Source organism: Podarcis erhardii (assembly GCF_964252035.2).
Source record: "Podarcis erhardii genome assembly, chromosome: 16".
In the NCBI taxonomy this organism is placed as follows: Eukaryota; Metazoa; Chordata; class Lepidosauria; order Squamata; family Lacertidae; genus Podarcis; species Podarcis erhardii.
This window is the reverse complement of record NC_138514.1, coordinates 9,727,060-9,744,265: the sequence shown is the minus strand read 5'-3', so window position 1 is coordinate 9,744,265 and position 17,206 is coordinate 9,727,060. Positions and strand designations below refer to the sequence as shown.

General features: G+C 47.7%; 1 protein-coding gene across 1 annotated transcript; it reads right to left on the bottom strand.

Annotated features, from left to right (window-relative positions):
• Positions 1-546: 546 nt before the first annotated feature.
• LOC309331239 (melanin-concentrating hormone receptor 1-like) lies at positions 547-9,278 on the bottom strand. The gene is made up of 5 exons (XM_081843350.1): positions 8,876-9,278; positions 5,322-5,407; positions 4,113-4,905; positions 2,612-3,154; positions 547-985 (listed from the first exon to the last, which is right to left on the bottom strand). The coding sequence occupies exons 3-5, from the start codon at positions 4,571-4,573 to the stop codon at positions 766-768; spliced, it is 1,224 nt and encodes a 407-aa protein (XP_081699476.1). The 5' UTR covers positions 4,574-4,905; positions 5,322-5,407; positions 8,876-9,278; the 3' UTR covers positions 547-765.
• Between the last annotated feature and the right edge of the window lie 7,928 nt (positions 9,279-17,206).

The following is a 17,206-nucleotide window of genomic DNA, read 5'->3' as shown; positions in this document are numbered from 1 at the left end:
TTAAAAAACAACCCAACACTTTAAGAAAAATATTCCTCCCAATGACTCAGAGTAGATCCGTTGCAGTTAATCAGCCTAAGTTAGTAATGGCCATTAATTGCAAAAGGCCTGCTCTGTGTATGGCTTGAATAAAGCCCCTTATCTGTTTACCATTTTGTTTGCAAATTGCGAACCTTTTTGCAAACCTAGCACGAGTGAATGAGAAAGCATTTCAGATAGCACACCCTCATTTCATACTCTGACCACCTGAGAACTACTAAGGTAACAGAAGGAATTGTGATAGGATAAACTTGATTTTAGCATCAGGTTGGTTGAACATAGCCAACTAACAGGTAAGATTGATAAATAAGCACTTTTAAGTGCTCTGGTCTAATGTGCCCATCGCATAGAAGTTCCATCAACTTGATAGATTTCTCTTTTGTTCAAGGGAACACCCTGGCAAGAGCAGTCAATAGATTAGAGGATGGATATCACGACAAATGATATTTACAGGACGATTAATTTGTTCTTGTAGACTGAAACAGAACAGGCGCATTGACTTCCAGACAAAGTGAATTATTGTTTAATTTAATCCGCTCAATGTCCCTTGTCTTATTAGTCGTCACTAACAGTTTTTCCACTTGCTGCCATGGTCTTACAACAGCCTTCCAGAATCAGGAGCCTTCCAGTCTGTATCTCTCCCTCATCACCACCTTAATCCTCTTCCAGAACTTCAGGGTGTGCCAATGTTTCAAGCTGAGATCTAAACCAAATCAAAGCGGGTCCTCAAAACCTAATATGTTCCTCATGTCCATTGACAACTACACTGAATCTGGTGGTCTCAGTTACAGAGCACAAAGGCATCTCTATTGCAAATGGAGGGTAGGCGATGCATGGAGACGCAGCATGGCTTGCTTCTGGACTGTACATCGTAGCTGTCATTTCTGGTATAGATAAGGAATGGCTTTCTCGTATTGCCCTCCACTTGGTAAACAATCTGCAATACCTGTAAAGAAAAAGAGATAATCTCTCAAGCATTATCTATTTAATAAGTGATATGCGTAATGCAATCCTGTGTGTTTTGACTCAGGGGAACGTTCTGCTGTGTTCAATGGCCCTTATACCCAGGTCACTCTCCACAGCAGGAGTGTGGAACATTTTCCAACCTGAGGGCCACATTCCCTGCTGGGCAATTTCCCAAGGGCCATAAGCCAATGGGAGATAGGGCAAAGGCGAGAATGGGCAGAGCAACAAAATGGCTGCAAAGCCTCAAGGACCGCCCCTTTCCATATGAACCTACCTAGACACTGAGAGGCTCTGAGGCTCGTCCTTGTGTGCCTCCTCTCCACAAGAGGTCCGGAGGGTGGCAACGCGAGAACCGGCCTTTTCTGCAGTGGCCCCCCATTTGTGGAATGCTCTCAGGGAGGTTTGGCTGGCGTCTTCATTATACACCTTCAGGCGCCAGGCAAAAACATTCCTCTTCAGCCCGGCCTTTAGCTGACTAACATCCGATGAGCTTTAAAATGTGTTGTGGTAGGGGGAATTATTGGTTTGTTTTGTTCTTATTTTTATGATGTGTTTTGGGGTCTTTTAATTGTAATTTTATGCCGTGAACTACCTTGAGATCTACAGGTATATGGCGGTATACAAATTATTACTACTATGACGATGGTGATGATATCTTACCTTGGGCTCGTTTCCATTCATACACCCCCCTCTTTATCCTCCTTCCCCACAAGCCAAGAAGCAGTGTCAGAGTTCAAGGATACATTCCAGTCCAGGCAAAAGCACTCCAGGGGAGAGCGAAGCAGGACTGGGGAGGGATGTGCCAAGTGGAGAGGGGGCGTGGCCTGTAGAGAGTCCTGAGGGCTGCACTGAGATTCCCCCTCCCTGTTTCACCCTTAAAATAAAGCTTGCAGCATCCTTCTGTTAGAAGAATTTTAAGGTCTCAAATATAAATTCATTAATGCACACATCTCTAAATATATAAACCATGTGTCTGAAATAGTACAGGAGTGCAATCCTGAAGCCATTTTGACTCTCCCGGTGACCTCAAATACTCCCTGATGGAAGGGAGGCAAATGGGGAAAGCCTCCCCATTGTCTTTTCTCTTACAAATCCTGTCTTAAAGGTGTATTTGTGCATGCATAGGGTGAGCCTGAGACCCGGATTCAGGAACTAAAGTATTAACGATCATGAAAGAATTGCCAGGCTGCCCAGGTAATGCAATCAGTGACCCTTATCAGGTATCCTGGCATGATTTCTGCTGTAGACCACCTCCTATGATGTATGTATGACGATTTTGGGGTGGTCTTTGGCTAAGGTGGTTGGGCAATGTCAAAAGTCCTTAAAGGTTCCTGCACACTTCTGTTCAGGGTCTCTCTCTCCTTGGAAGGAGGGAAGAGAACTCTTTTGCAACAGAAAAATAAATATCTGCCTTGCTTTCCACTGAATCCTGCCTCCATCCATTCTTCTGTGACTGATCATGGACTTAGGATACTCGGGGACCCATGGGGACTTGGGCAGCAAAAGCTAAACCCCAATTTTTACATCACTTCTCACAACAGGAAGTCACCCTCTACTGAATTAGCCCTTTCCCTCCACCACATCCCCTCCTGTTCCTCGTCCCCACCTTGACTGGGCCATCCTCTCGCGGAAGAACTCCGTGCAGAAAATGACAAGGATGGGGCTGACACAGCTGTGGGCGTAGCTGAGGCAAATAGTAGCCTGGTACAGGTAGAAAAAGGTGGCAGAGGGCGTGGCATTGAGGTTGACCAACTGCAGCACGTGGTACGGAGTCCAGCAGACAAAAAAGGCAGCCATGATTGTGAGGGCCATGCGGGTCACCTTCCGGCTGCGGGCGGATGGCTTCCGATGCACCCGGCGCATGGCACGGAAGAGGTGCTGCAGAGTCAATGAATACAGTACAGTGATCACCAGCAAGGGGAGGAGGAAAGCCAGCAATGACTGGTACAGGGTATACCAGTATACACTGTGGGGACCTGGTAAGTCAAGGAGGCAGATCTCCGTCTTGTTGTCCCAGTGCACCCGGGCATAGAGCATCGCAGGTGTGGCCAGAATTAAGCTCCCAGCCCACACACCAGCGTTGATCAGAGTTGTGCACCGCAGGGTCCGTTTCTGGCCGATGGTGGACGAGTACACAACTGCCACGTACCTGGAAAAATAAATGAACTGGCATCAGGGATACAGGAGACACAGGGCGGCACATTCCACAAAGGAGACGAGACGTATGTCCAAATATCCACAATAAACGTGCACAGTGACCATGGTAACTCATTGTTGGTGATTTTTGCAGGAGGGATGTGCTGTGTAAAATGGTTGCTGGGACTGCCATTTGCAACGGAAGAATCGGATGAGAAATAGAGCAGCTGTCCTTTTTTCTGCAAATATAACAGAAGGGAAGACAAACCATCCCCCCTGACATTAAGACTATCCCATCGATGCTAACTTAAACCTATAGCTTAATATGCACAAATAAATGAGATTGACAGTAATAAGCCATGTGTTCAAATGTAGAAAGGGCAGTGAGGACTTCACACTACTGGGTAGTGGGTGGTAAGTGTTTTGTCCCTGCAGGATCCATCTGTTAGCCTCTACACCACATGGTGGGTAAGAGGGCAAGAACGTCCGCAAATATCAAGGATTTCTCCAAATGACAGTTAATACGAGCAATAATTTATTCCGCTTTACTGCCTGTGCCATAACTTTCCCATAAATCAGGCCTAAACAGCTGGTTACTTCCAGATCAAGCATGGCACTCCAGCTGCAAAGGGGCCAGTGTCACTGAATGACTTTCCAGGATTTCAGGCAAACATATTTACCATCTCCTACTGCGGTCTTTGCCAACCTGGTGCTTTCCAGATGTTTTGGACCACAACTCCCATCAGCCCCAGCCAACAACTATGCTGGCTGGGGTTGATGGGAGCTGTAGTCCAAAATATCTGGAAAGCACCATATTGTTGAAGTTCAGTCCTTCTCACTGGAAATGCCAGGAACTGAACCTGGGATTTTCAGCTTGCAAAGCAAGTGCTCCACCACTGACCTATGGTCCTTCTAAGTCGCTTCTGAATTAGCATACCATGTTCATCCCGCTCTTCTACCTTGGCTCCTACCTGTCTACACACAGCAGAGTGACAATGCCCACGCTACTGAACTGGTTGTTGAGGTCGATGGTGGTCGCAGCCCAACACAGAAAGTCTCCAAAAACCCAGCCTTGCTCCTGCAGAAGTTGGTGGATGACAAACGGCATACCAAGCAAGAAGAGCAAGTCAGCTACCGCCAGGTTCAAAATGTAGATGTCGGACACTACCTTCTGCTTGCAGCCCAGAATGACCGAAATCACCATCCCATTGGCCAGAACACCGGAAGCACAGATAAGGGCATAAATGGTGGGCAGCACAAAGCGGACAGCTGGCCCCGGGAAGCTACTGCCAGCTGCCAGCGTGTGCTCACCACAGCCTGGTTCTAGCTCACAATCCCTTTGAGAATGGTTTAGTATCCATGGATTAAGAAGACCAGGAGATATGTTGAGGCCAGGAGAGAAGTCGCGGACTCTGTCCAGCAAAAGTGCCATGATGGGCCCTGGGCAAGGGATGGAGCTGTCCTGGTGAGCCAAGGAAAATCCAACATGGCCATTCAAAGGAGCAGAAGGCCTCTGTGCCAGAGATGAACGCCAACTCTGTGTCTCAAAGCCCAAACTGAAACAATGCCAGTTGCCTCCTTTCTCAGTAAAAGCTCTGTGGTTTGATGCCGGTGTGTACAGGGATAAACCTTGAAAGACTGTTGTTCATCTTTTGGCAGGAGACTCAGCAGCCCGGCTCCATTGTACATGGTTCTTCTTGTCTTGTCTCAGGTGCCATCTAGAGCACTCTAAAGAGGGAATGTTCCAGTTGCCTCTTTGACATCCTGGAAGACAAATCAAGGACTTAGGAACATAGGAAGTTGCCATATACCAATGATTCATTTACACTGATGGGCAGCAGATCTCCAGAATTTCAGTTGGAATATTCCCATCCCTTCCTGGAGAAGTCAGGGACTGAACAGAACTGATGCTCTACCACCGAGCTATGTATGTCCTTCCCACTTACATTAAAAGAACAGCCAGCTACCAAAGTCAACAGCCATAAGCTGTCCATTCATTAGGGGTAATGAAAAGCACGTAACATGGGGAAATCCAGCCAGACGGGCGTGGTATAAACAATAAATTATTATTGTTTTGGTGTGGTGCTGGTGGTAGGATATATTACCACATGATTCCACAGATTCAGCTAACAAAATTTTATGGTTCCTTAGTGCAATCAAGAATGAAAAATCTGTTTTACCCTCCAGATGTCAGTGAACCTCAGGTCCCATAATCCATGAACATGTTCCATTTTGGCTGGGGCTGATGGGAGCTGGACTTCAACATCTGGAACATAAGAAGAACCCTGTTGTATCAGGCTAAAGGCCCATTTAGTCCAGCATCCTGTCCTCCCAGTGGCCAACCAGTTGCCAATGGGAAGCTCAGAAGCAGGACCTGAGCATAACAGTATTCTCCCTGCTTGCAAATCTCAGTAACCAGCATTTGTGAGATTTTGACCAGCTTCGGCCCATCTGAAGCTGATACAGGCTCGTCTTATCTTGAGCCCAAGCAGAGCGTCGTCACACAGCAGAAGGATAAGCAGTATGTGCTACATTCTTAATTTTATTTACACTCTATCCTGAGAGAATACAAACATGCATCTTGCCTCTGTGAGAGCAGAGAAGCAACTCCTCTCGGAAACAAAGAACACCGAGAGAACAGTGAAAAACAGGAAACCAGTGAACGTCACATCCAGTCTCCCATTCCCGTGGGAATCCAACAGCAACTCTGACTGTGGAATGCAAAACAGTGTCTTGTGACTGCAGTTGCTGCTCAGTAAGGGAAATAGAAACCAACAGCATTCATAGGTATACTGACTTCAACAGTGGAGTTAAGGCATAAACATAATAGCCAGTAGCCACTGCTGGCTTTTGTCACCAAACTCTGCTCTAGATAAAGGAGTGTTCCATGCACCCCAATATCCGAACAGTGAGAGACTTCAAGGGTGCCAGCAATTATCTTGTGTTAAGTTTCCCTTGGAATGAAAGTCACAGGAGACTGTGGTGCCTTTTTGATATATGGTTTTATTTACACACACACAATGTGAGCATAAGATGGAAGGGCTCAGAGCATCAGATCTCGCTGCCCCACTAGGTTTTCAGGAATCCGCCACCAAAAACCATAGCTTTGGTTTCAGCACAGAGTGCAAGGCCACCCTCTGTATCTTTCCTGCTTTAGGTGAGATTACACCACACAGGCCCCTGGTCTATTGATCTCCAACCCCTAGGATGACCTGGTATCCAACCACATAGGTGGAGAAGGCTTATCCCCTCCTTCTAAAAAAACATCACTCACTAGTTATGTATTTCTATGACAACACATCTATTCTTGACCAACTATTTAGACATGTAAATAGGATGCTTAAGAGGCTGCTGGCTAGGACCATTAGCTTAACAAACAGACTGGTTTGTCCACTCAGTAGCTGCTTCTACTACAGGCTCCTGTCTTACAGGTATAACCACAGGTCTGGGGACCCAAAGACACCATCCACACACACACAATCCTGTAACTGGAGATTTCTTGCCTGATTTTGTGCCCTGGGCTCAGTGGGCAGCAGAGAGTCTCCCCTTGGTTAGGGTTACAACTAAAACAGGGTTAGGGGGCCCTCCTTCAACCTCAAATCCACATTACCCCATCCCCCAAAAGTCTTGACAGTGGGGGAAATCACCTGCACGTTCTTGGAACTGGATGTGACCAGTTACGAAGACTGACCCTGACTCCATTTGGAGCAATGATTCAGCAGAGGAAACACAGCCCAGAATAACTAAGGAGATAGTACAAGAATACTTGGCTAGTTTAGATGCATTCAAGTCTCCAGGGCCAGATGAACTGCATCCAAGAGTATTAAAAGAACTGGCAGATGTGATCTCAGAACCACTGGCAGTCATCTTTGAGAATTCCTGGAGAACAGGCGAAGTCCCGGCAGACTGGAGGAGGGCAAATGTTGTCCCTATTTTCAAAAAGGGGAAAAGAGAGGACCCAAATAATTAGCGCCCAGTCAGTCTGACATCAATACCAGGGAAGATTCTGGAGCAGATCATTAAGCAAACAGTCTGTGAGCACCTAGAAAGGAATGCTGTGATCACCAATAGTCAGCATGGATTTCTGAAAAATAAGTCATGTCAGACTAACCTGATCTCGTTTTTTGACAGAATTACAAGCCTGGTAGATGAAGGGAACGCAGTGGATGTAGCCTACCTTGATTTCAGCAAGGCATTTGACAAGATGCCCCATGATATTCTTGTAAAGAAGCTGGTAAAATGCGGTCTTGACTATGCTACCACTCAGTGGATTTGTAACTGGCTGACTGACCGAACCCAAAGGGTGCTCATCAATGGTTCCTCTTCATCCTGGAGAAGAGTGACTAGTGGGGTGCCACAGGGTTCTGTCTTGGGCCCGGTCTTATTCAACATCTTTATCAACGACTTGGATGATGGACTCAAGGGCATCCTGATCAAATTTGCAGATGACACCAAACTGGGAGGGGTGGCTAACACCCCAGAGGACAGGATCACACTTCAAAACAACCTTGACAGATTAGAGAACTGGGCCAAAACAAACAAAATGAATTTTAACAGGGAGAAATGTAAAGTATTGCACTTGGGCAAAAAAAATGAGAGGCACAAATACAAGATGGGTGACACCTGGCTTGAGAGCAGTACATGTGAAAAGGATCTAGGAGTCTTGGTTGACCACAAACTTGACATGAGCCAACAGTGTGACGCGGCAGCTAAAAAAGCCAATGCAATTCTGGGCTGCATCAATAGGAGTATAGCATCTAGATCAAGGGAAGTAATAGTGCCACTGCATTCTGCTTTGGTCAGACCTCACCTGGAGTACTGTGTCCAGTTCTGGGCACCACAGTTCAAGAAGGACACTGACAAACTGGAATGTGTCCAGAGGAGGGCAACCAAAATGGCCAAAGGCCTGGAAACGATGCCTTATGAGGAACGGCTAAGGGAGCTGGGCATGTTTAGCCTGGAGAAGAGGAGGTTAAGCGGTGATATGATAGCCATGTTCAAATATATAAAAGGATGTCACACAGAGGAGGGAGAAAGGTTGTTTTCTGCTGCTCCAGAGAAGCGGACACGGAGCAATGGTTCCAAACTACAAGAAAGAAGATTCCACCTAAACATCAGGAAGAACTTCCTGACAGTAAGAGCTGTTCGACAGTGGAATTTGCTGCCAAGGAGTGTGGTGGAGTCTCCTTCTTTGGAGGTCTTTAAGCAGAGGCTTGACCACCATATGTCAGGAGTGCTCTGATGGTGTTTCCTTCTTGGCAGGGGGTTGGACTCGATGGCCCTTGTGGTCTCTTCCAACTCTAGGATTCTATGATTCTATTCTATGATTCTATGATTCCACCGCTGCTCCCACTTCAGCTACTGATCCTGAGGTTAAAAGGCCACTCCTTCCATGTCCTCTGCCTGGTGAGTTTGGATACATCACACAAACCCCAGGGGGTCTCTCTCATACACCTCAAAAGATGCTACCTCAGTTTCCAGCAGGGGTGTCAACTTGAATAAAATATTTGGGAGGGGGGGCAGGTAAGCATCACCCACCCATAATCAATCACATGACACGGTGCATGCACATCATTTGAATGGCAATGCCCATCAACTTTGGGATGGGGGGCTGGACCCCTCAAATATTTTAGGGGGGGGTCCAAGACCCCTCGGCCCCAGCCGTTGGCTCCTACGGTCCCCACTAGCACAAATGACAATTGGAATGAATTATTCGTGTTACTGAAGCACTCACACGTTCATCTTCATGGGATGGAGGAGGGGAGAGGCAGAAACGCTCACACCCCACTAAAGAAAAAGCCGAGGCGCGGGTGTCCCGATGCGGGGAGGGGGCGCGGCGGCCGGCTGCCCGTTTACAGCTCTACCTCCTCCCTCTTCGCTCCCGAATCTTGCCTAAGCGGCGTCACTCCGCTTTCCTTTCGAGCGAGATGGTTCCAGTCCAGCTTGTCCCGGGAGCAGAGGGACATGGTGAAGAAGTAACCCCACACGCCCCCCCTCCCCTGTGCCTCGTGCGTTTACCCTTCCGTCAAGATCTCCGCGTGTACCTCCTCCTCCTGCTGCTGCTGCTGCTGCAGACGCGTGTTCGTGTGGATGCGCGCGGCGCGCCTCTCTCTGAAGCTTGCTCTCTCCCTGGCGCGCGCAGTTCTGCGTTCTGCAAGAGTTTGCAGGAGAAGATACGAGCGGAGGAAGGACCGTGTGGGTTTCTGTTCCTCCCTGCGTCAGAGACGCCTTCACCGCCTCGTCCTGCATTTCTACCCGCCCCTCGCTCTCCAATGCCTATTCCCCTCCCTCTAAAAAAAAGAGGAGGGGGGGGGAGAAAGAAAAAGGAGACATGGATTCTCATTGGGCTGAAACTTCTCTCTTCTGATCTGAAGCTCTGCATATATGGAGGGATGGTGGTGTGAGATGAAAGCACTCTGCACATGCTCAGGGCATGCACTTTTCCAAACAAGTGCCAATGACATTTCCTGCCAGCTTTTACTCCAAGGAGCTCAGCTCAGGGCCAGGATACATGCCGGCCACTTTGTCTGTCCCCCATACTGCCCCTATCAGTCCATCCTCTTCCCCTTTAACTAGGGTCTTGGTCTGCCACCAAGAAAATCCTTAATAAGAAACAACAAAACATCCAGGAGCCTGGTTGGGAGGGCAGTGAATGGCAGCCAGCATAGCTGGGCTGGTGAGGACTCCTTCCCTTGGCCAGGACCCAGCCTAGCTGACTGCAGGTGCCAGGTTGGCTGAGCCACAGGGGGTGTGGGTCTTCTCTGCAAGAAGAGGGCCTTTTAGAGCTGTCCAGATGCTTGTGGAACAAACAAGCCAGCTTCCCCTCGCCAATCAGCGCCGTCAGACACTTGCACAGTATGGCTGGAGCACCGCAGAGACAAAAGTGCAAATTGGAAGCCCCAGCAGCTGCATGCAGAGAGGGTACGTGGGCTGAGTCATCCGTTCATCCTGCGCCTTGCTGGCATCGCAGTAGGAAGGGGGCGTCAGAAATGTTTGACAGTTCAGCCCCTGCCTGTGTGGGTGAGAGGGTGGAAGAGCCAAACGCAGTGCTACAAAAAGGGTGTGCTGAGCAGCTCCAGCAGCAAATTTATTGGTACATTGGTACCTCGGGTTACAGGGACGTGGGTGGCGCTGTAGGTTAAACCACAGAGCCTAGGACTTGCCAGTCAGAAGGTCGGCGGTTCGAATCCCAGTGACAGGGTGAGCTCCCGTTGCTCGGTCCCGGCTCCTGCCCACCTAGCAGTTCGAAAGCACATCAAAGTGCAAGTAGATAAATAGGTACCGCTCTTGTGGGAAGGTAAACGGTGTTTCCATGTGCTGCTCTGGTTCACCAGAAGCGGCTTAGTCATGCTGGCCACATGACCCAGAAGCTGTAATCCGGCTCCCTCGGCCAATAAAGCGAGATGAGCGCCACAACCCCAGAGTTGGCCATGACTGGACCTAATGGTCAGGGGTCCCTTTACCTTTACCTTACCTTGGGTTACAGACACTTCAGGTTACAAACTCCGCTAACCCAGAAATAGTACTCAGGTTAAGAACTTTGCTTCAGGATGAGAACAGAAATTGTGCTGCGGTGGCCCGGCAGCAGTGGGAGGCCCCATTAGCTAAAGCGGAACCTCAGGTTAAGAACAGTTTCAGGTTAAGAACGGACTTCCAGAACGAATTAAGTTCTTAACCCAAGGTACCACTGTATTAAGAATATTGGAAGATGCCTTGTACCATGTCAGCTTGTTGGTCCAATTTGGTCCAGTGTGGTCTATTCTGACCAACAGCAGGGGACCCTCAAGATCACATGTAGTAGGGAACAGATCTCAAATATTCTTCTTAGGGAAGGTGGAGCGAGAACTATTAAATAATCCTCTCCATCAGGACGAAGGAGGGAAATAAGTGCTACAGCTTGTACAAATCCACCTTGCTGAATGCCACAGCTGCCCTTCCCCTCCATCCTTCTCATGAGCATGTGACCTGCTGGCACAGAGATTAAATGCTAGCAGATTTGCTGCTAACTTGTGGCTTTAATGAATACCTACTGGGATCTGCTTCTTCCCACTCAGAGGCATCATAAATGAAGCCCCATCATGCTGTGCTCACTGAGTCCTTCTCCCGCTGCCTTTCCCTGCAGTGCCAAATGGCTACTTTTAGAGAGTGCTTCTGCCAGTAATTTGTGCTTGACGGAGCGCCAACAGCTCTGCACATTCAGAGCCAGTAAAAAGTATCCAAAAATTCCAGATAATTGACCATGAAGGAATCCATCCTGCTGGCTTTCTGGGGTGAGGAATAGGTCTGCCAGTAATGGGATGGTAAGCCCCTCTCCTTATTTTCTTAAAGGGACATTGCAAAGCATTTTTGGTGGCATTATGGGTAGTATCCAATGCTAGTCAAATTCAGAGGAGACCCCTTTAAATTAATAGATATGGCTAGCTTTCAGGGAGTCTAGGAGTCAGTGGGTCTAGAAGTCAGTAGGAATTTGATCCTGTATTGTACAGTAAAGGATACAGACCTCTCTGGTTTCCAGTTGCAGGGTGGGAAAACCCCTGTTTGATGTTAGGCAGCAGTACATTTGTGCAACTGTACACAGTTCATTCTCACTGGGTACAACTGGAAAATATTGCCGATCAGAAGGTTGGTGGTTCTAATCCCCACGACAGGGTGAGCTCCGTTGCTCAGTCCCTGCTCCTGCCAACCTAGCAGTTTGAAAGCACGTCAAAGTGCAAGTACATTTCCGGCTCCCAGTACGTTTCCGAGCACGATTCAAAGTGTTGGTGCTGACCTTTAAAGCCCTAAACGGCCTCGGTCCTGTATACCTGAAGGAGCGTCTCCAGCCCCATCGTTCAGCCCGGACACTGAGATCCAGCGCCGAGGGCCTTCTGGCGGTTCCCTCATTGCGAGAAGTGAGGCTACAGGGAACCAGACAGAGGGCCTTCTCGGTAGTGGCGCCCGCCCTGTGGAACGCCCTCCCATCAGATGTCAAAGAGATAAAGAATTACCTGACGTTCAGAAGACATCTTAAGGCAGCCCTGTTCAGGGATGTTTTTAATATGTAATGCTGTATTGTTTTTAATACTGATTGGGAGCCGCCCAGAGTGGCTGGGGAAACTCAGCCAGATGGGCGGGGTATAAATAATAAATTATTATTATTATTATTATACATAAATAGGTACCGCCCCGGCGGGAAGGTAAACGGCGTTTCCGTGTGCTGCTCTGGTTCACCAGAAGCGGCTTAATCATGCTGGTCACATGACCCAGAAGCTGTTTGCCGGCTCCTTTGGCCCATAAAGCGAGATGAGCGCCACAACCCCAGAGTCGGCCACGACTGGACCTAACGGTCAGTGGTCCCTTTACCTTTAAGGCATTCAGGGGAATGGAAGTACAGTGGTACTTTGAGTTACAAATGCCTCAGGTTACAAACGCTTCAGGTTACAAACTCAGCTAACCTGGAAGAGTTACCTCGAGTTGAGAACTTTGCCCCAGGATGAGAACGGAAATCATGTGCTGGCGGTGCAGTGGCAGCAAGAGGCCCCATTAGTGAAAGCATACCTCTAGTTAAGAACAGTTTCAGATTAAGAACAGACCTCCAGAATGAATTAGGTTTGTAACTACAGGTGCCACTGTGACAGGGCAAATTATCATTGGAGAAGCAAAGGGCATCCTAGGATTGAGGCAGGGTATCTGCTGAGGCTCCACAACCCACTAGGAGACCCACAGGCAAAGCTTCTTGCACCTGCTTCCTCTTTTCACCACTGCAACCTGCTTGCTTGTTTCACCTGCCTCTGGCCTGGCCCAGACAACAGTGATGGTGAGAAACAGGACCAGCAGGTCTGATGCTGCTTTCTTGCTCGTTTACTGTCTACCTGGCAAGCAGGTGGCAGGTAGCAGTGATGAGGAACAGCCAGTAATAATGGCAGCAAGGAATATCACCAGTAGAAAACCATGATGGATGATTATGTCAATCTGTGCCTCCACTGGCCATCCTTTTTTGACAGGTCTGAACATCCATTTTGTGACTGGCGGGCCTCAATAACTTTCAGCCCTGTCAAGCAGGCCCTGTAGGTAGAGAGTTTGAGAAGCTCTGTTCTAGGTTACAGAAGATGCTACAGACCCTGTTCTAATGTGAGTAAGGTTGCTTTGATCTGCATTAATAGGCTCAATCTCTACAGTTTAGCCCGGACAACTTGATATGTGAGCAAGGTCAACAATAGTACATAATTGCTTCTCCTTGGCTCTGGAATGAGTTTTTGGAATGTTAATACTCAGTGGAGCTGGGGGAGGAGAGAGATGGCAATGAGGAGATTTTGACAGCTGGAATTTGTGCAGCAACAAAAAAAGAGTGGGGTAGAGCTGTGAACTGAATGCTAATGAAGCACCTTAGGTTTCAGTGTCTCATTGGGATATTAGAGGCTATGCTATCTGCCTGGGTAGTCTGCTTGTTCACAGTGCTTGGCTTGTGTGTGGTCTGAAGCTGAGCAGGTCTGAGTCTGGACAAGCGACTGTCGGGGAACCATGTGTAAATCTGCCTCGGCCTCCCTGGTGGAAGGAACACAGGCTACTCAACTCGAACTCGGGGTAGCCAACCTGGAGGACTTCAGGTGTTTTGGACTACAACAACCAGCAGCCCCAGCTAGCCTGGAATGATGGGAGTTGAAGTCCAAAGCCTATGGAGACTACAGTGGAACCTCGGGTTACAGATGCTTCAAGTTACAGACTCTGCTAACCCAGAAATAGTACCTTGGGTTAAGAACTTTGCTTCAGGATGAGAACAGAAATCGCACAGCGGCAGCGGGAGGCCCCATTAGCTAAAGTGGTGCTTCAGATTAAGAACAGTTTTAGGTTAAGAGTGGACCCCCGGAATGAATTAAGTTCTTAACCAGAGGTACCACTGTACTGGCATTGGCTTAGTGCTTTCCCTGGACTGCTCACTGCTCAGGGAAGTAGGAAACATGGAAAAAGCAACAGTGATCATAGGAGCCAACTCCAAGGGACTGAGGGGTCTTCACCCTCTCCCAATAAAGTATTCAGGGGCCCCTCTCCAAGTCAGGCACAGGCAAACTCAGCCCTCCAGATGTTTTGGGACTACAACTCCCACCATCCCTAGCTAACAGGACCAGTGGTCATGGATGATGGGAATTGTAGTCCCAAAACATCTGGAGTTTGCCTATGCCTGCTCCAAGTCAATCAACAATGCAATTCGAATGATGCGTGTGCACCACACACCTGCCCCCCCCAATATTTTATTCAAGTTGGCACCCCTGACAGTGATTCAAAACAAATTGCTCCAATAAAAAAACAAGACCATACAAGTCAGGGGAGGCTGGTGCAAATGGTGCACATCCCAGCCAAGCTCATTTTGTCCTCAGGAAGCCTCTTCCTCCTCCTTAGTCCCAGTGTTTGTATAATTCAGCAGGGAGGAAGGTGGGGACAAAAGGATTAATTAGCTCTGGCTATCATTGGTTTTTACCCTGCCTTACTGTTGATCCCAAGGGACGCGGGTGGCGCTGTGGGTTAAATCATAGAGCCTAGGGCTTGCTGATCAGAAGGTTTGAATCCCCACGACAGGGTGAGCTCCTGTTGCTTGGTCTCTGCTCCTGCCAACCTAGCAGTTCAAAAGCTCATCAAAGTGCAAGTAGATAAATGGGTACCACTCCAGCGGGAAGGTAAACGGCGTTTCCGTGCGCTGCTCTGGTTCAACAGAAGCGGCTTAGTCATGCTGGCCACATGACCCGGAAGCTGTACGCCGGCTCCCTCGGCCAGTAAAGCGACATGAGCGCCGCAACCCCAGAGTCGGCCACGACTGGACCTAATGGTCAGGGGTCCCTTTACCTTTACCTTACTGTTGATCCTGGCTCCACATACTGTTGCCCCCCCCCTCCAAATTCCATTGGGCAGCAGCACAGAAACAGATTTTGAGTATAAAGTTGTGTCTTCTGAAATCACAGGGGCTCCTTTTTAAAACAGCTAAGTTCCTAGCCCTCATGGGTATAAACATCTGCTCAAAAACATGAGAACAACACCTGTTAAAATCTCATAAACCATATGAAGACCTGAGAAGGATTCCCAAGGGCTAATTCATCTCTCTCCAGTTAGCTGAAGAAAAAGAATAAATTAAGCAAAAGAAGCACTGGTATGCAAATAAGCTTCATTTGCAACATTTCCTCCTGAGATAAATGTGGCTTGCAGGGGGAAACTCCTTTAGGGAATAGGTTTGTGAAGGTGTTGGGTATTACTTCATTAATTGCTGCAGAAAACATGCATTTTGCGTTTTGCTGGGGCCATGAATTTTAAAAAGACGCTTCACATTTCTGACTGGTTACATAAAGTATGGGACATTCTGGGAAATAATTAATCTGCTGTATTGGGTTAAGAAAATGGAAAGCCATCGCTTTAAAAACCAAAGCTTTCTAACATACTAAAGTGGGACCTGCAAAAACATGTTGCCCTATACTGGGCCGGCTCTACCATCAGGCAAAGTGAGGAGGCTGCCTCAGACAGCAGACGCTGAGGAATGACAGCTGCAGCAGCAGCTCCTTTCTCTTCCTGCCCTCCCCCCACCCCAACATTTCCTGTTAGTTTTTTCCAACATGGAAGGATGTGTTATGTACTGAGTTGAATAGGATCCAAAATGCAGTAGTCTGATTGGTCCTAGAACAATAGGATCCAAAATGCAGCAGTCTGATTGGTCCTAGAACAATGCAGCCATATGATTGGTCTGCAGGAGCCACCCAATCCAGCTCCAGATGGAAGTGAATCCACAACCTGATTGGCCTACAGAAGAATTCCGGAATTAGCCAATCACGTGCAGCCCATTGTGTAAATAAAGTATATAAAGCAGATACTTTGGAGGGACTTTCATTCCTCCTCACCACGATGAGCTGAATAAAGAGCATGAAATCCACTCTCGACTCTGAGTATATTTCAGGTGCGTGCATAAAATGCTCCATAGCAAATATTCACTTTCAGATCTGCTTCAGTTCTTTGGGTGGGGAATTTTTCACCCCTGTGGGAAGACAAGGCAGGCAGCATAGCAGTGTACATTATGTTCAGTGTCCCCGAAAGAAGATGGCGCCACTTCTGTGCATGTTCAGTGGTACTAACCACCTGGACTATGTGTGTTCGAATTTGCTGCTCTGCTTTAGGCATCAGAATGCCCTTACCTGCCAACCAGGTGTGCTCTTCTTTAGAGTACTGGCCAGTAGGCAACCAAGCCCTCCTCCAGAAAAAAGATCGATCCAGATCTACTGGAAAATCCCTGGGGATTTGCAGTAGATTACCAATAACTGCTGACTCCATATTGTTTAACAGTAGCAACAATTCCCCCCAGACCATCCCGTTTGGCAGCTGAAATGAAGAAAGTTTGGGGTCAAAAACAAGAATGGTTTTTCATGTGACAAAACTGGGACAAATTGATCTTTCAGTGTGGCAACACTTCTCCTCTGGAACTCTGGAACTCCCTGCCTGTTTGAGATTAGGCAGGCCCCTTTGTTGTCATTTTTGACACCTGCTAAACACTATGGGTTTTATCCAATGCTTGTCCTAGTCAGAGCAGGCCCATTGAAATGGATAGATATAGGATAGCGTTCAACTCAGTTTTACTCAGACTAAATCCACTGAAATGAGCAAACATTGTCTTCGTTAAGACCATTAATTTCAGCAGGTCTGCTCTGAGTAAATGTTAGTTGGTTTCAACCCTATTTTATTTAGGCAGGCCTACCCAAATGTGCAATTTTAGCATGTGCATTTATTTTTAAAAGCTGTTCATTTTTACTTATATTTTATAATCCTGAAGCTTGTTTTCATTGTTATTTCCAATCAATGTTTTATACCATTTTTATGTTAGTCACTTAGAAGTTGTTGGGTGTTTTTTTAATGAAACGACATGGCCATCTTGTTGAACAAATAAAAATAAACACTAAAAGCAAATCCCTGCACTCAGAGGAGCCCTTTTCCTTATCTAGCCCCATTTCTAAGCCATTATTCTGCACTTGGCTTCTGCTGGTGGTCCTTAGTATTTCAGGGTGGGGGGAATAAAGTTGATCCCGCAGACTTGACATCCCCCCCACCCCTGCACTCA